This window comes from Takifugu flavidus, chromosome 7, assembly GCF_003711565.1.
Source record: "Takifugu flavidus isolate HTHZ2018 chromosome 7, ASM371156v2, whole genome shotgun sequence".
In the NCBI taxonomy this organism is placed as follows: domain Eukaryota; kingdom Metazoa; phylum Chordata; class Actinopteri; order Tetraodontiformes; family Tetraodontidae; genus Takifugu; species Takifugu flavidus.
In genome coordinates this window covers 12,014,802-12,033,047 of record NC_079526.1, presented here as the reverse complement: position 1 = coordinate 12,033,047, position 18,246 = coordinate 12,014,802, and the positions used below count along the sequence as shown (strand labels likewise).

Below are 18,246 nucleotides of genomic sequence, written 5' to 3'. Positions count from 1 at the left end.
TAAAAGGAGCCACTGATCACACACTGTTTAAAACAGATGGGGGTTAAAAATCATATCACGAAAATCATAGCGTTATTAGTTAATCATTAAAAGTTATTTAATTAGTTATTTAATTATTAGTATCAATATTTCCCAGCAGAGGGCAGCAACACGCTGTTAGTCTGATTTCCACGAAGAAGACAACTATTACGCAATCAAACTGCGACAGGTTTCCCACGAGGATGTTTAGAGAGTCGTTATAAGGGGGCTTTTGTTTACCTTTTAGGTATTAAACAGTATAGTGAAGTCGTTGTTCGGTTTATGAGAAATATAAGACACATCTAAAATGGCGGATTTTTCTTCGCTTGGCCTGTCAGACTGGCTGATTAAACAGTGTAAACAACTGGGGATCCAAAAAGCCACCCCGGTCCAGGAAAACTGTGTTCCTGCTATTCTACAAGGTAAGTTAGCATCGTGGTTGGCTCAAGAGAACATTATGAAACAATTATGTCACAGTAATACTTTGTGAGTGATTTTCGATTCCCATAAAACAAATTGGTCCAGCTGTTGTGCCTCGAGGCAGTTGTGATATGGCAACATGTTGTCATGTCCCTTTTCCAGGTCGTGACTGTATGGGATGTGCAAAAACTGGAAGTGGGAAGACGGCTGCTTTCGTGCTGCCTGTGCTGCAGAAACTGTCAGAGGATCCCTACGGAATTTTCTGCCTGGTTCTCACTCCCACCAGGTCGGTGCTGTTCAAAGTGGAACCTGAAAGAACACAACATAAAACTGTGGTGGCCATTAGAATGTTATTATTATGTTTTTTATAAGGAAATTGGAGCGAAATAGTTGTGTTTCCGTACTAACTAACGATGTGGTGCCATGCAGGGAACTGGCCTACCAGATCGCGGAGCAGTTTCGAGTCCTGGGGAAGCCTCTGGGGCTGAAAGATTGCATTATTGTTGGTGGAATGGGTAAGACAAAAATGCTGCTGGAGGATACACCAGCCTCAATTAGAGACGGATACCTCAATGGCTTCAGTCACTCTTGGGTTTTGTTCAACATGCTGACTCTTGTCTGTCAACAGACATGGTGACCCAAGCCTTGGAGCTGTCTAACCAACCTCATGTGGTCGTAGCGACACCGGGTCGCTTGGCAGACCACATCCGTAGCTCCAGTACCTTCAGTATGGCCAAGATCCAGTTTCTGGTGAGGAGAACCACACACAGAGCTTCCACATATTGTTTCTCTGTGAAAGGGAGACAAAGCATCTCTCCTGGACGTGGAGGTGCTCAGTTTTTGTCATTTCCTGTGGCCTTGTTTGGCAGATCATGGACGAGGCAGATCGACTGTTGGAACAAGGCTGCACAGACTTCACCAAAGACCTGGAGACGATCCTGACCGCTGTACCGGCAAAGAGACAGACTCTGCTCTTCAGCGCGACGCTGACGGACACACTGCAGGAGCTGAAGCACATCGCGATGAACAAACCTTTCTTCTGGGAGAGCAAGTCAGAGTGAGGAAGATGCACGTTTGCTGTTCCTACAGATAATCAGAAAATGCATGGTCAGAGGAAAAAACTGCTATTAGAAGAGTATTTGGCAAAATCGAGGAATGATGCACTCATTAGTGTATGAATTTAATGATGAAACTTCAGCTTAATGGATCAATTAGGGCCCAAATGATTAGGTCATGGCTGCAGAAATATTAAGTGCAGTTACATGAAGAGAACTGACAGTTACAGTTCTGTTAAGTTCCCACACAAACATCATGTGTGTATCTGTCTGACTCCAGGAAGGTCAGAAGTTATTTTCTCCTCCACTTCGAAAGACAATTACCTGAAATAATTAGGCATGAAATGCTTATCGGCAGAACCCGGACAGTGGAAGAGCTGGACCAGAGGTACATCCTGACTCCAGAGAAGGTGAAGGACGCCTACCTGGTCCACCTGATACAGACCTTTACTGACCAGCACGACGACTGGTCGATCATCATCTTCACCAGCACGTGCAAGTAAGAAACAGTGGTGTTTAAAACTCGCGTCTGTACTCTCCGCGCTTCGGAACATGAGCAATGTTATCTCATTAATATTTATATTTTTTTAGGGACTGCCAGATCCTTACCATGATGCTGCAGAAGTTCCACTTTCCCACCATCTCCCTGCACTCCATGATGAAACAGGTGAGACTAACTCTTAAATTTAGCTCTGATTGCTACTGTTGTTGACGGAAGGGTGACGACAGCGCGACGTGCGCCTTATCGCCCGGCCTCAGAGCTGTCTGACAAGTGTGTTTTGGATATGGAATTCATTCTGCTCATTAAAGTGACAATGAGAGAATCAGCCGGCCGGTGGATTAAGGCGGATTAAACCAGAAGAGTGTCAGCGGAATAAAACGCGTCTCTCCATCTCCCCCAGAAACAACGCTTTGCCAACCTCGCCAAGTTCAAGGCCAGCGTCTACAAAATCCTGATCGCGACAGACGTGGCAGCCAGGTGAGAAGCTCCGGGATGCCCCTGTGGAATGGACGTGTTCTTCTCCATCTCTTCCTTCGTCTAAAATCAAACCTTTCTCATTCCACGACGCTGCAGAGGTTTGGACATTCCGACAGTCCAGGTTGTCATTAACCACAACACCCCCGGACTTCCCAAGATCTACATCCACAGAGTCGGACGGACGGCAAGAGCAGGTGAACGTCTCACTTTTCTAAGCAGAATCTTCATCCTGGGTTTGTAAAGACGCTTTAAAATTCACGCGTGCTGGTTCTTTGTGGCGCTCCAGGACGGAACGGCGTCTCCATCACGCTGGTGACCCAGTACGACATCCATCTGGTCCACTCCATCGAGGAACAAATCCGTGAGTTGGACTGAGTCCGGAGATGCGACCGGGGAGTCTTGGTCCGTCTCCCAGGTGTGACGGAAGCGTTGTGTTGTGTCTACAGAGACTAAACTGAAGGAGTTCCCTGTGGAGGAGAAAGAAGTCCTGAAGATCCTCACCCAGGTCAACGTGACCAGACGGGAGTGTGAAATCGTACGTTTAATGTGCTTTAGTTTAGAGACGCTGCTGTTTGTTTCATGACTGGAATCAAGTTTCCTGCTCTGTAGAGACTGGAGTCGACGGACTTTGATGAGAAAAAGGAGATCAACAAGAGGAAGCAGTTGATCTTAGAGGGGAAGGTAAAGTTCTTTTTCTGTTTTAATCTGCGTCTTAAGATGAGACTGCTTAGCTTTTTGGGCACATTGTCAAAACTATAGATGCATAAATATGGATTCAGTTATGTGGCATCACAGGAACTCCAGGGCTGTTTCCGACACCACACACTTGTTCCCTCTTCACTACTCACTACATGGGGGGACATGGACTGAGTGAACGACGTAGTGCACTCAATTTAAAGTTAGTATTCGGACAACGGCGTCATTTACGGCGTAAAGTGACGTCATGGTGTCGCATAATAATTATGTTGTAATATTTTAAGATGATCATATTGGACCCCTACTGAAAAAAAAATTCTTATTTCCAAAAATTTCATATATCAAACCGCACAGTAGAAATTAAGTTAAAAAATGTATCCCATCAGCCTTTACGGATACCATAAAGGCTGATGGGATACACTCTGAGTTAGGGTGCTCGCTCGTACACTACGTTTCGCAGTGCATTGTGGGATACATTGAGTGCACTACATAGGGTACAGCGATGCTCACTAACAATTCGGACACTATTTCAAAATGGCGTCCACACTATTGAGTGCACTATGTAGGTACAGGGGGTGGTTTCGGAAACAGCCCATGTGTTACTGATCCGGCCGCAATCCAGCCGGGTTTTCTGTCCCAACTAGGCAGAAAAGGGGAAAACCTGGTGAAATGTTGGATTGCAGCCCTCGAGGGAGGACTGGATCTAGACGTACAGGATAAAGCAATGCTTTATGAAAAAGGAGGATGCATCTGTCGCTCACGTGGGCTAATGCAAGCTGCTGCTGCTGTTCCAGGATCCAGACCTGGAGGCAAAGAGGAAAGCTGAGCTGGAGAAGATCAGGAGCCAGAAGAAGAAGTTCAAACAGAAGATCCAGGAGAACATTGACAAACAGAAGCAGAAGCAACTGAAGAAGAAACTGTTGAAGAGAAAACGGACAAAAAAGACCGCTCAGGATTCGGCCTGAACTCTCCAGAGTCTTTCCCTGTACATATTTTCCAATCTGCCCAACTGATTCGAGCCATAAAATCAACTTGAAGTCAACAGTCTTTATTGATTCATTTAACAGAAAACCACCATGTTGTGACGAAACTTCACTGCAAATAAGAGTTTGAGACAGACTTACATCATGTCTAGATCTCCACATTTACCAAACTCTGCCGTTTGACCGTAGAGGTTTGATGCAAACGTTTTCACAACTAATTGATAAATGAATCCTCGTGGTGGCTCAGAAGATGGGGAAAAAAACAGCAAAGTAATACAATATTACAGCAGCGGGTTCTTAAAGCTATTCATTGTGAGGGTCATAACAGGAAACTAAGATCAACAAAGCAACAAATGCAAACTTAGCGACATCTACTGGCAACAGGATTGTCAAATATCTGGCTGCTGAAACAAGAAAATGGGCATCGGCGCGGTACATTCTGACTCTGGTCAAGACTACTCCACATCTGCAACGTCCCTGTGCTCCCGGGCCAGACTTCAGTAGAACCGCTAAGCAAACAGCACACCAAGGATCTGACGGAGGGGGTCAACCCGGGGGTCAACCCTGGGGTCAGAGGAGGAACTCCAGACAGAAATATACTGACGAAGGCAAAACGGCTTCACGCCACTCAAAAAAAAGCAGAAAAAACGCCCCGTTTTACCGCAGAGAAGGAAGGTGGCGCCTTTTATCCGCCCACCCCCGTTGCTAAACTCCCCTCAGCCCGATTCTAATAAAAATAAGAAAAGAACCTGTCACTTAAATGCTGGTAGTTTAAACTACATTCATGTTTGTGCTGTAGCTGTTGGTCTGGTGATTGATTATAGGCACTGATTAATATTTGACCTTCAGCAACAATGGGGTTTCCACGCCGTGTCTCGATCTGGAGAGGAGCTGATGATGATCAGGACAGCGGGGGCTCATCTAGGGTTACTGAATGGAAGGCCGGGTCGTCTCCCAGAATGCCCAATTTTCCTGGTGGTTTTTAAACTCCGCCGTTGGTCTTGGGAGGTGGAAACTGGTAATGGCGGCCTTCTCTGCCACCTTCCTTTCCCTCCCCCTCCTGTGGTGGCTCGTTCACCCACGAGTCGCGACTCCTTTGGCCTGTGGTTTGGTTACATTCATCTCAGTCCACAACGCGTGAATGTCAACAAACCCTAACGAATAATTTGATGCTTGAGCGATTATACACACTTTTCCTTTAAGCCATCTGAAGCCGCTTTCATCGGATTAACAATACGGAAAAGCTTCTGCAGACACATCGAATGACAGCTGACTACACAACGGTGGTCGTGTTTGATAGTTCCGATGACTTTTTGTTTGTTTTGTGCTGTAAAAAGAACTTCAGAGAAGACAGACAAAAAAGTCCCACGAGTGCGACATTGGAGGGATTCGCACCTCATGGCTCGAGTCTGATAATCCTCGTGCTGCGCCACCACTGATGCGTGGTTGAAACCATCCCAGTAGAGACCTCGTAAAGGCTGAACCAGTGGTTCGCTCTTCCAAAAGGGTGTGTCGACCGTCGCTTCCTTCAGAGGCCACTCGAGCCTCCCGAGGCTGACAGGAGTTTGTCGGTGCTGCTCCCCTCCTGTTCTTTAACCAAATTCTAAACAGACACATGTTGCGCATCCAACATTTTTTTTCTGCAGCATGGGGATTTTTTGCATCGCCTTGTCAGTGGCGCCCCCTACAGGTGTGTAGAAGAAAGTCAAATTCAGTTGGAGATCTTCTAAGCCCATCTGGAGATCAGAGAGCTTGGCTCCCCGTCCCGGAGGCTGTGGGTTGAAGGGATTGGCTGGGCTGTTTTATTGGGAGTTAAGCCTCGTTTTCCCCATTGACCGTTGAGGTCTCCCCTGTTTCCCTCGGCAGCTCGACCACGTGCTGCCACTTTTCGTGACCTCCCCTCCTTCGCTCCGCACGGACATCGGCGTCAGCCTCTCGCGTGGTCACCCGGCCGCTCCCGCCCGTCTGTTCGTGCTTCCATTCTTCTCTCGCTGGTCGTTAGTTTGGTTTCGCTGTCCCGACGCTTTCACTCAGTGGTGCTTCGGTTGTAGCAGAGGAAAACAGGTATCCATTTTATGTTTTTATTTTTTCCCAGATTAAAAAGCGAAGGACTAAGCTGAGCTTTAGCCTAGCTCCTTTCTTCCAGTCACCTTTAAGACAAAATTCCAAATTAATACAGATTCAGGGGACACAGGAAAAATATTCAAACTCTGCTTTGAAGGTAGGTTTATTTTCATACTTACACTCTAGTACTGAGACAGTCCAGTTACCCCGCCATGCTGGTATGCACGTTCGCCCTGGTATGTCGAGTCCTGGGACAGAGCCACATCGATTTGTGACTTGAACTCGTCGCCCAGGTAGCTGTCCTGGAGACCCAAATACAGGGATGTCAACACAGACGCATCTGAAAACAGTGAAATATCACCATCTTTAGACACAGTGATCCGTCACCTGGGAAAGCTCTGGCTGGGAGAGTCCGGGCTGGCTCATCTGGGAAGGCTGGCTCATGGAGATGTAACCCTGTGTCAGTGGCCCCTGGGAGAATGACTGGGAAGCCCCATCCTGGCTGATCTGACTGTTTGGCATGTGACCAACCCCCTGGTTCCCAGAACCACGGATCCTCTGGCGCCCGCCACGGCCAGATTTACCCTTCATAGCGCCACGACCTTCCAACAGATACAAACATGATTTTAGTCCAAATTAATCCTTAAAAAAAACCAAATAAGTGAAAGGCTCTCTACTGTACAAAGCAGGGTGAAAATGCTACCTGCAGCAGGGCCGTTGGTCTGGCCCTGGTAACTGGGCGGAGGCATCGGCGGCATCACCAGGTTGAAGGGTATGGGAATATTCAGAGCAGCCAGGTGACTGGCGGCCGCTCCAATCATACCGATCTGGTCGTGAGTTTGAAAGTACATGTTTGATGGACGCCCAGCTTGAAGGAGACACAAAACAACGTTTTAAATAACGTCCAGTAACTCCAGGAGATGCTAGAAAGGTGCAGCGTCAATACCAGTGTTGCTGCGGTCGTAAGCAGAGCCGGGGATGAGGGCTTCTCGAGCGTCGTACATGGCAGTGCTCATAAAACGCCCTCCCTGAAAGATCAATCACTTCAGCCTTCACGAATGACTGATAATTTCATCGTATGCAACTGAAAGAAAGGTGTAAAATGACTCACAGGGTTGATGGTGTTGACCAACTTGCGGGGCTTGCTGAACTGCATGAGGCTCTCCCTGAGGTTGTTGAGGGGTCCTTCTACAAGAACCTTTTGCTCCTTGTAGTTGTTGAGCAGATTGTTCCAAAGTGGCTGCTTGGAAAGGGCCTTGGGGTTCCCCACGATGATCACACCATACCTTCGTAACACAGACGCACACTTCCCATCAGGCGATTTGAAATGTGTCTGACCGTAAACCACGCTGGAGTTATTGAGCTCCGCTGTGTGTAAAGGGCTGAGTCTTACTTTGCTCGGGTCAGAGCCACGTTCAGGCGACGGGGGTCGTTCAGGAAGCCGATGCCCTGGTGCTCATTAGCACGCACACATGACAGGATGATGAAATCTTTCTCTCTGCCCTGGAAGGCATCTACACTGGCTATTTCTACCTGCTGTATTGACACAAAAACCAGATGAGGCTATGTTGTAAAACAAAAGGAACATGTCTTTTTTTAATTAATGACAACACAGGTCTGAGTTAGCCACGTGGTTGTGGTCATCTGTAGGCTACCTGGTAGAGTTTGGTGTGCAGCGAGCCACTGAACTGCATGTACTGGACCAGGTAGGAGCGCTGACCCTCGTATGGGGTGATGATGCCAATCTGATCTGGCTTTGCTCCAGCCTTCAGCAGCCTGGTTGTGATCTTCTCCACGTTGGCGGCTTCAGTTCTTTAAAATTAAATAGATGGAATAAAGTAATTATAATAATAGACCCCATAACTGAGGGTTAAATACTGCAGCAGAAGGTCTGTTGGAATTAAACAATAATGTCATTTTCACCGATAACTCACCTGTTAAGATATGAGGTTCCAGAACTAGCGATTTCCTCCTGACCCTGAGTCACGTAGAAGAACATGGGCTTCTCAGGCTGAGGCCACTGGAAGTCAAACCCTTTCTTGATGCGATCACCTGCAAAAAGACACATGATTGTATTTTAATATTTGCAGCTTGCGACACAGGTCGTGTTATATAAATCATATCAAACCTGCAGTGACGCCATTCTGCAGGGAGCCTTCATAGAAGATGTTGGAGGGGAAGGCACTGAGCGCTGGGTGCATACGGTACTGGACCTGCAGGCGGATCGGTCGGATCCCCAACACCACCAGGCGTTCAAACAGGGACTGGGAGAGGCCAGCTTTGGCTGCCTTCTTACACATCACAACAGGACCCAACTGGCAGTGATCTCCCACCAGGATGAGCTGGGGAGAAAGAAAAGGTTCTTTAACCAAGTGTTATGGAATCTTTACAGAATGCAAATGTGTCAGTAATAGTTTACAGTAGACAGAAGACACACGGTGTCCTGTTGTGAATGTCTTCTGCTCTACTCAAGGCTACCAGTTCTTTACACAAGCTCCTGTGTCTCCACTATATGGCGCGTTTTAACGATAGTTAATAGCAGTCCATCATTCAATGATCTTGATAAATTCCATTAAAGGTCTCACTGATGCTTCATAACTGCCTTAAAAAGGAAGATGCCGTTACACAGATGCACGTGTGTGTACCTGTTTGGCTCCCAGCACCACAGGGACCATACACTCTGGCTCGGTGGCCTGGGTGCTCTCGTCAATGAGGATGGAGCGGAACTGCATCTTGGCTAAACGAGGGTCACCAGCTCCAACGCAGGTACAACAGATGACGTCAGCATTCTGAACAAGGTCAAAGACAACCGGCTATTAAAGCAGGAATGTTTTTTTTTTTTACAGAGCAGACAAAACTGAGCTGGAAATGTTAGCCGTTAGATTTTCTGGCATATATTTACTGAGGCAATCGCTGTGACAGTATTTTCTTGGCAAAAACAACGCAGAAGTATTTGAAAGCCTCTTCTAGAACACGAGAACTTCCAGCTGCTCCTCCTTACCATGAGCAGTTCCCTCTCAGCGGTCCGTTTCAGGGCCCTGTAGCGTTTCTCATCAGCGGACGACAGCTCACCCGTCTCATCCTTCAACTGCTGCAGCTTCTGAAGCTCCGGCATGCTAGAGACAAACAAGGGAGGTCGGGAGGGTTTGAAAAAGAAGGCTCAAATTTATATACTAGTGAGAGAAGCTGCGTTCTAGGGCGACGGAGAAAAAGATCATTAATCGGACAAATGTGTCAAAATGTGGTGTACATTAACCTTTAGCTCCAGTATTTCAGAACAAAGCTACAGTTGTTTACAATGACTGATGAATCGTCACAATTCGGAACATAGTAAAGCAGAAATGGAGGAAAGTTAAAAACGCATCACTTTTGATACTGAGCAGCAGCTGAGCACCACCAGTGAACCAGGAGTCGCCTCTCTGGCTCCCACTGACCTGTCCATGTTGCTGATCTGGTTGTGCAGAGCCAGGAACGACACCGGTGACTCGATGGCCTCTCGGCTCTTTGCGCACAGCCTCACGACCTTCAGTCCGGTCTTGTCGATTTTCTCAGTCAGCTGATCCACGGCGATGTTGCTGGGCGCACACACCAGCACTGGTCTGCCCACACACAACCACAGTTACAACAGCGTTAAAGCAATGACGCGCCGAAGGTTGATTCTTTAACATTTCCCACCCGTTGCCTTGACGGGAGAGGTGGTAAACGATAGTGGCGGAGGTGACGGTCTTCCCAGTGCCAGGAGGACCCTGGATCAGACTGAGAGGCCTCTGCAGCACCGTCTTCACAGCATAAACCTGTTTTGTTTGTAAAAAAAAAAAGAAAAAAGAGGACAGTTCAGGTTTCCTGTCACAAAGACTTAAAAAAAAATAAACATTTTTAAGCCTGACCTGAGAGTGATTGAGGTCGGGGAGGCCGTTGGCAGTGAAACGCTTTGGCAGCTGGCACTTGATGGTGACGTCCTCCACCTCGTGACCCAGCAGTTTGTGGTAAATGTACCCAGACACAGAAGTCTCGTCCACTGCAAACGTCTTCAGGGCGCTCTGCATCCTGCAGCGACAAAGCACCCCATCGCTTGCAGCAAACACTCCCGACATTCATATTTTTAGGACTGCACAATTTCAGCCAACCTGTCAAAAGATGTGGACTTCCACACGAAATCCACCTGGTAGTTATGGGGGATTTCCACTGGTGCGCCGACGCTGGTCCGCAGCTCAATGGCAATTTCATCCCCGTAGTCTTTAAATACAAGCTGTTAAAGAAAACCAGACTACACAAACTATTACTTCCAGTCTGTGGACGCAGCAGGAACTGTGGTTTGTAGAGTGGGATTGGTGCCATATACTTAGCCAAACCCAAAACGCCTGAACGGCACATGTTGACCGTGTAAAGGATACTGTCAGGGACTTTGATGACGTGGCCGATGCCTTTCCACAGTGGGGCCAGATCGCCCTTGTACCGCAGGCAGATTTCATCGCCTTGCATCAGCCGCATATCTGCATTGGATCAGGAGCCCAGTTAGAAACTCTTCAATAATGAATGGAAAGCAAACTACGACCGAAGCACAACCCAGCGCCACAAAAAAAGAAGCAGGAAGTGGCGGAGTTGAGCGTACGTGCACCTGAATCCGTCTTGGGCAGAGTGAAATAGGCGATGCGCTTTTTATTCAGCCCCAGGTCCCATCTGACCGTTATATTGTCTTGGGTCTGCAGAAAAGCATGACTGGCATTAGAGGGCTGAAAAATGCAAGGTCACCGCTACGGCTGGTTACAGGTCGCAAGAACACGACGTCCACAGTTTTCCTATTTAAGGTTAAATTGTGACACCTGGGACTCCTTCAGCTTCTTGTCATAGTCGGCCTCCAGTTTAACCAGAGGGCCGAAGATGTTTTGGTACTGGTAGGCATCCTCGTAGCGCAGCAGCACATGCTGTGGTTCCTCGTCCACTCCAGGCTTCTCCAGGTCTTCCAGGGTAGCACAGGGATTGTCCTGGGGTAAAAAGCAAACGCCATTATACATGTACATACGCACCAAACAGCACAGTTGCTAACACACTGTGTCCGACAGACAGAGAGTGAATAACCTCTACTTGCACACCTTCCACAGCTCCTCCAGCTTATTTATCTGCTGTGCAGTGATCTGACGAGCCCGGAGCTGCTCCTGCTCCGACGGAATCTTCACCAGCCAGGACAGGAAGCAGCGGTCCTGGATCAGCGGCTGCCACTGTGAGCTGTCCCAGTTGATGTCCTTCAGGCTGCTCTGGCTAGCACACGGCTGCCTGCACAGACACAAGATGCTCCGATAAGCTCCAACTTAGCCTGCACAGGGGGAAAGAAATCTAATACCGAAGATAACGGGGGGGACGTACCTGCAGAGTAGCACCACCACGGAGTCAGCCTTGGCCGGGATGAAGCCCAGGAGGAAGACGTTGCGACAGCCGCAGTTGTAACACTCAAGCACGGTCTCCCCCAGTGGCCCGTCTTTATGCAACGTCACCTCTTTGCATTTGGCTCTCACCAGGTGATTTACAATGTGACTGAAAGCCAGAAAACAGAAGTCAAGTGAGAAATTGGAATTTATATTTCTGTCCTATTTGTCCTGGTGTCGTGTCCACAAAGAACATCTGCCTGCAAAATCATGACGCAGATCACAATATAAACTTAAAAATACATTTTAAATAGTTCCAAGGTCCACTGTCCTGCTCTCTCAGGTCAACAAAAGCTTCTCCACAATAAAACCATGCGATGCGCACCTGCCAGATGTGTTGCCGCGTCCATTACAGAACCACTTCTTGCTGGTATTGCAGTACACAACACACGCTGGGTCATGGATACCACAGTAGCTGCAGGAAAGAGTAACAAAACATCCAAATGACTGCTGCATTTTGTCAATTAACTACAATAGACAGGTGTCAGGCCATGTTCACCTAAAGGGAATTACTGCCAAATAAGTAATAATGTGTCTTGACCTTCATTAAGTCGTAATAATTATACCAACACATACGAATACAAGGGGCAGCGTTTGCCTCAAGTCACAACATAATTTCTTGATCATTTCAGTAAATTTGACACAAACGTAGACGAGGGGAGTGAAAAGTCTTATACTGTATACGAACTACACTTCCGTGTTTAGTATGGTGGTTTTCTTTACACTTTATTTGTTCCTCTTTGGTGTCACAAGTAGCTCCAACAAACGTCATCACATCATCAAGTGTTAAAGACGTTATGGCATTGACGCTGTTTCCACCAACACTGAGCAAAAACTCCACCAAAGTAGTTTGAAAGATGAAAACAATCTCTGAACTCGTCCACTGCACACCGACATGATGCCATGAGTACCTGCACGCATGCACGGGCAGGTCTTTGGTGTAGTAAGTGTCTTCTTCATCCTCCTCAAAGTTGAGCTCGGCTAACAGCTGGCTTGCTTTGGCCACAGAATCATCCATCCCGCCGTTGTGGAGCCCATCGTCGGGACCGTTGAGCTGTAGCATGGGGCAGAAACGAACCAACGCTATAACTCCATGCTCTTGGCTTGTCAACCCCAACGCTAAAAAGCCAGTTAATTCCGAATTGAGTCATTGTCAACACTCTAGAATCTTACAAATAGCGACGTCGGCATCCCAAGCTTTCTTTAGCCTTATAAAAGCAAATATACCACAATAAATAAGATCGTTGTTAGAGTATTTAGCTTGCTAGCTCCGAGACACACGCACAGCACGCTAATATGAAGCTATCCTCGGCTAACGTTAGACTCCATAATAGCAGGTTAGCTGCACCAGCTAGCTAGCGCCTCTACACCCGCGTTTTGTTGTGACTTCCTTTAACAGTGTAACTATCAGACCTGGTTGTCCAGCTGGCTTTGGGTATGGCCTTGGGTTTGGGTCTGGCTGGGAAGGGTGAAGTCGGTAAAATCATATTCGGAGCCCTGGGTGTCCGCGCCGAGCAACTCGGTTTCCTCGGTGTCCAGGAAGGTGAGGGTCTGAGAACTCGGCCCGTAAGCCTCAACGCTCATCGCGACTCTTTTAACTTTCGCTTTACGGAAGCACTTGTGGGGTTTTTTTTATCCAGAGATGAACCAAACCGCCGCGTCGCTCGCGTCTCCGCAACCGCTTTTAAGGACGGCGCTCCAAATCTGAATAGGGACGCCGAATAAAAATGGAATCGATCGGAACCACGAACGCTTGAGCGGGTCCAGAGCGTCGGTGACGAACTTCCATGCGCGGCGCGGCGCGTGACGCTCACAGCGCGGGCCGAAGATCGTCGACGTGAGGATGTCTCACTCTGATCCCGTTTCCGGAGATCGAAGGCAGCGCTCCGCAGATGTGGCGCCGCCAGCCTTCAAACTTCACCTCCCAATGATATTTATCACTTTATTGGTCTTGTTCGCACCGTATTCACTTTGTACTTACAAAAAAAATAAAAAATGCATAAAGAAATAAGTTGTCAGTAGCTAGCAATAAATAACTTTGAACCAATTTATTGTATTTATTACCAAGCCTTTTCTTTTACAAAGCCAATAATATTTGTTGTGACAATGCTTTAACAGTGTCAGAGGCAGAAGAATGCCCCTTCATCCCATTATACAAACATAATAAGTGACAAAAGCACATTGAAAACAAATTGAGGTAGCGACACATCTGCCTGGACTGCGTCAATAATATACGTTTGATCTGACTCAACGGACATGTTAAGGCCTTTAAATAACACCTATAAATGACAGGAAGGCACAGGAAAGAGTCAGGGCCAGATGTCACATATATACGTAAACTTGAAGTTGTTTACCTTTGCAAGAACAGTTTTAGAGACGGCTTCACCATTGCAACACTCACAGTTTAAGAAAATCAGCAGCGATGCCATAAACCTGCCAAACATTTCCAGGAGATATATTAAAACCACATGAACATAATAAAATGTCAGTCACTACAGCTAAAATAAACCACAAGTCCCCCCCCCACCCGGACACCAGACGCTACTAAAATAATCCCAAATGTACTCATAGTCACTAGCACCACTTGTTCAGCTGCAAGGGAAATTCACTATAAAGCCACAAGACTGAATTTTAAGTTAGTCTTCTAACAAACGCCATTTACAGAAACGCTGGTTTTGGAAAGCTATACGCGTTGAAATAAAAAAAACACAAAAATGCAAGCATTTGCACTGCGGTCCATTTCTCAGATTAGGTTAAAAAAGGAAAAGTGCTACAGAAATGCCCAGGCCCATCTTTGACAGCTGTGAAGGTGTCCAGCCTCCAAACCAGATGTTCAGGTCAGATAACCATAGCAAGCAATGGCTTGACAGTGTTTGGACGCACCAGACCGCTATAGCAAGAATACTGTTGGATATTTACTAAAATATTTGTGCAGCCACAGTAGAATTCTTAGAACTAAACCTCCGAGCTTGAGATCTGTAAAATAACATTGCACAGCCTGGAGCCAGATCTCAATCTCATCGGTTTGGAGGGATTTCTGTCAGATTTGGCCGGACAAAATGGGGAAATTTGAGCTGGAACCAACCCGTTCCCTGATTTAAATAACCTTAGTAAAAGAAGGCAAATTCACTAAACTTCTTATAAAGAAAAAGGATTTGAGAAACAAGAATGTAAAACAGCACAGTTAGAACAAAGCTAAAAGGAAAACTTATTCCAAAGTTGACTGCTAAACGTTTCAGACGTGTCCAATTTGGCATCAGGAAAGTTCAGCACTTTGCCGAGTCCATGGTTTTCCTCGAGTGTGACCTCTATAATCATTCCAATAACCCTAACTCTATAAGGTGCATTCGTAGGAGTCACACTGGAGCTGTGGGTTGTGTTCTGCTACTTGTCAGACCGACTGAAAACACGAGCTGCTCTTCTCTGCTGCCTTTCTTGGTGAACTCCAGGTTAAAACCTGAAGCCAAAATGCTTAATGTTCCTAAGAGGAGGGACAGAAGCCTTCGCTACATCAGCACCGGTGGCAAAACATGCAACTAAAGGAAACTCGAAGAGAATCAAACGCTGCAAAGATCCAACAAACAGTTTCAGTTCAGACCAACAAAGACGGTTTAAAAAAAGAAGAAGAAGAAGAATTGGCTACTTGTGGTTAAGTGCAATTTCTCTTGTTCTTGGTAAAGGCCAGAGAAACTGGTAGGCATCTGCGGGTGGCTTCAGTGGATGTGCTGCTGGCAGTGGATCTTCTCCTCCGCCTGGTCCAGCAGCTCCAGCATTTCACGGACAACGGCCTGCAGCGCACGGCCCAGGTCTTCCCGGCTGTAAGGCTTTCCGAGAGGAGGCACGTGAATGAAGGCGGAGCGACCGCGGCTCAGGTACAGGGATGTGTAGTAGGTGAAATCACAGAGGTACCTACGAAAGGAGCACACAGCCACACCACAGTTACCCGCCCCACCAAACACAGGCACCATCCTCTCGCCTCCTCTGATGTCCTTCGGGTGACTGAATTACCTTCCTGCATCTTTGGAGACTGACACAGCCACTCCCAGCCCAGAGGAGGTCACTCTCTTGCAGACCGATTCCATGTCAATGACAGAGTAGATGCAGTCTGGGCCTCCGACAATGCAGCACTGGGAATCCGGACAGAAGCTGCTGTTGTCCAGGCCTCTGTAGCCATGATTCCTGCCACACTTTTCAAGCGTGACAGTGGTGGCCATTCCCGACACCCCCACGTGAACTACCAACTGATGAGAAGGGAAAAGCAAATGATAAGCCAGGCTAAGCTGAGACAGATGTTTGTGCGCGGCAGCTCTGTATCTTCTGTCTCACCAGGGGACGATACTGCTTCCATAATGACGGGACCAAACTCTGCACTGTCTGGTACTCAACGGGAACCTCCAGCACATGCAGGTCCACCTCACTGCCCAGCCCCAGTTTCTTTAGCTCCTGTCAAACAAAAGCAGAATTTATTAATTTAAAAAAAAAAGCCCCCCCATCTACATCGCTAATGGGGAACTTAAAAAAAAAAAAAAAACTGTCAAAAATATTTACACCCCATCACAGGGGTTTGTTTGATATTCTGGGATTTCTACTGAAATGAGCCTCGGGGATTGTCCTCACAGATGAAACAAGAAAATCTTGATATAAAAGACCCAGTCACACAGATTGTGAGTACGATAAATCAGTGTCAAAGTCACAGCCAGTGGACCAACACCTCCCCCCATCCTGCAGGACAAGCAGCCCTGGACAATGACCCCTACTTGTATTGAAAAGAGCCTCGTTTGCCCATGTCTGTGACCTCGCCACAAAGCAGCCTTTTGTTTGCCTTTAATATCCTTATCAAGCCCGTCTAGACACCCTGACAAGCACCATCATCCCCCACACCCAGGCCCCAGTAAGGTGCAGGCGGCCGGTAATTATCACCGCACCATGTGACAGGCGCAGGAAAAGGCTCAGCAACATAAACATAAGCGTGAGATGTGTATATTCTGCGATTTATTCCATCTAACTGGACCTCCGTGGCAGCTTTAAATGTTAGATTTGATTTTCTCATTTCCCAGAAAACCAAAAACAAACAATATGGAAACAAATCAGCAGAGAAAACGCACCTGAACGGCAACCCAGCTGGCATTGACGGTGTGCTCTCCAAATGGCCCGAAACCTAAAAAAAAAAAAACCCATATGCATCTGTTGGGTTATATGGCGTTAAACAAGAACAGTGTATCAGCGGCTATAATTTAGTAGAAAGAAAAAGTCTCAAGCTGTTTGTTCTTACACAAACAGATAAAAAAATTTAAAAAAAGAGGAAATAGAAAGACTCAAATGTGTTTAATTGTACAGGAAGAGCAGATTACGATCCTCTGCAATCTTCAGTCCTGTTTTATGTTTGAGTCGCACAGTGATTAAAGTCATTCGCTAACTCTTAAAAATCCCTCCGAGCTTGATTCCGAATGACCGATAAAACTGCTGCAGCATCCAGTGGACGCTCGCACGGGCGCATTTTGATAGCGACCACTAACTGATCCGCTTCCTTGAGCTTTCCAAGGGTCAGTGGGTCCCCGGGGATTGGGTGGAGGGAGATTAGTCTGTCTGACAGGCTGCTGAAAAGGAGCCGAGCAAGGGGCCAGCAGCTGCCAGCCAGCCCGCTATTGTGAAGGTGCTGTTCCCAAGCAATCTACACATCTTCTGTCAGCCTCTACACTTCTTTGTGTCCATAAATACCGAGCCACCCCTTCTCTAAGCTTCTGGAAATATATATAAATGAGGAACACAGAAATTCAGTAGGAATACTTTCTTCAGGTTCTTATAATTTGCTTTCTTAAATGTTGCATAATGTGGCTAATGAAAAGTAGTAACAGAAAACAGACAAGAGGTTAAAACACACGCACATAAACCATTTTATATATTAAGAATTTCTTGCATTAAACCTTCTGGTCGTGGTCTTGAAGACAAAGTGTCACCTTGTTTAACTAGTTCTACAGACCTGTACAATATTAAGAGTTAGGCAAGATGTTTGCATATCTTATTGAGCAAATGTACTCATTTCAGGCTAAAATAACCTAGTCCATAGGCTTGTTGAGCTACTTGTATCATTGCACTGACAGTATGTAAATGAAATTTGGAGTGGATGTTCACAAAATCGCAGAACGACATGAGAACCCGAGGATACCACCATTAGTCGTAAATAACTTTAGCGCACATATGATATTAGTTTAACTGATGTATACATTCCCCCCCCCCAAACTGTAAAGAAGTAAGCCGGCCAGCGGAGAGTGTTAGCCCGACGCCATTATCGTCCGGACCGCTGACATCTCAACAACTTTTCTCTTTACTTGGATCTGCTGCTCAGCTCAGCGAGACGCGATAACAGCCGTTTCGAAGACGACTAACCTGTAACAACCACAGTTCGTTTGCTGTTGTCCATCTCCTGTCCTCTAAATCGGAACCTGCTGCGTCTCTTCGGGTTGTGTTCGGAGCCCGGACCAGTTCAAGAGAGTCGGAGCCCTCCTCAGCTGATGGCTTCGTCTGCTACACACAAATGCATCCGGCCTGCCGCGTCACGGACGTGGTCACCGCGTCGTTACGTCACACACGTTAAAGCAGTATTTTAA

General features: G+C 47.0%; 3 protein-coding genes across 4 annotated transcripts; 1 reads left to right on the top strand and 2 right to left on the bottom strand.

Annotated features, from left to right (window-relative positions):
- The first annotated feature begins 180 nt into the window (after nucleotides 1-180).
- Nucleotides 181-4,210, top strand: ddx49 (DEAD (Asp-Glu-Ala-Asp) box polypeptide 49). The gene is made up of 13 exons (XM_057037215.1): nucleotides 181-440; nucleotides 601-724; nucleotides 868-953; nucleotides 1,067-1,188; nucleotides 1,308-1,495; nucleotides 1,852-1,992; nucleotides 2,085-2,160; nucleotides 2,396-2,472; nucleotides 2,569-2,666; nucleotides 2,759-2,833; nucleotides 2,919-3,007; nucleotides 3,082-3,153; nucleotides 3,963-4,210. The coding sequence occupies exons 1-13, from the start codon at nucleotides 326-328 to the stop codon at nucleotides 4,131-4,133; spliced, it is 1,434 nt and encodes a 477-aa protein (XP_056893195.1). The 5' UTR covers nucleotides 181-325; the 3' UTR covers nucleotides 4,134-4,210.
- LOC130528174 (regulator of nonsense transcripts 1) lies at nucleotides 4,196-13,457 on the bottom strand. 2 transcript variants are annotated; one of them, XM_057037213.1, is made up of 24 exons: nucleotides 13,052-13,457; nucleotides 12,550-12,692; nucleotides 11,964-12,053; nucleotides 11,580-11,747; nucleotides 11,309-11,489; nucleotides 11,039-11,200; nucleotides 10,828-10,918; nucleotides 10,610-10,708; nucleotides 10,343-10,451; nucleotides 10,103-10,262; nucleotides 9,891-10,009; nucleotides 9,650-9,814; nucleotides 9,217-9,331; nucleotides 8,861-9,004; nucleotides 8,344-8,557; nucleotides 8,150-8,267; nucleotides 7,871-8,027; nucleotides 7,609-7,751; nucleotides 7,327-7,501; nucleotides 7,162-7,243; nucleotides 6,919-7,083; nucleotides 6,603-6,817; nucleotides 6,395-6,517; nucleotides 4,196-6,301 (listed from the first exon to the last, which is right to left on the bottom strand). In XM_057037213.1, exons 1-23 carry the CDS (start codon nucleotides 13,220-13,222, stop codon nucleotides 6,398-6,400), a joined length of 3,306 nt encoding a protein of 1,101 aa, XP_056893193.1. In that variant the 5' UTR covers nucleotides 13,223-13,457; the 3' UTR covers nucleotides 4,196-6,301; nucleotides 6,395-6,397. The 2 variants fall into 2 exon arrangements, with proteins under 2 accessions (XP_056893193.1, XP_056893194.1); XM_057037214.1 differs by having other exon boundaries at nucleotides 10,834-10,918; nucleotides 13,052-13,456.
- A 224-nt stretch (nucleotides 13,458-13,681) lies between these two features.
- On the bottom strand, nucleotides 13,682-18,184 carry LOC130528179 (pyroglutamyl-peptidase 1-like). Its single transcript, XM_057037218.1, has 5 exons — nucleotides 18,026-18,184; nucleotides 16,744-16,796; nucleotides 15,965-16,081; nucleotides 15,647-15,879; nucleotides 13,682-15,547 (listed from the first exon to the last, which is right to left on the bottom strand). Exons 1-5 carry the CDS (start codon nucleotides 18,057-18,059, stop codon nucleotides 15,352-15,354), a joined length of 633 nt encoding a protein of 210 aa, XP_056893198.1. The 5' UTR covers nucleotides 18,060-18,184; the 3' UTR covers nucleotides 13,682-15,351.
- Nucleotides 18,185-18,246: the final 62 nt, after the last annotated feature.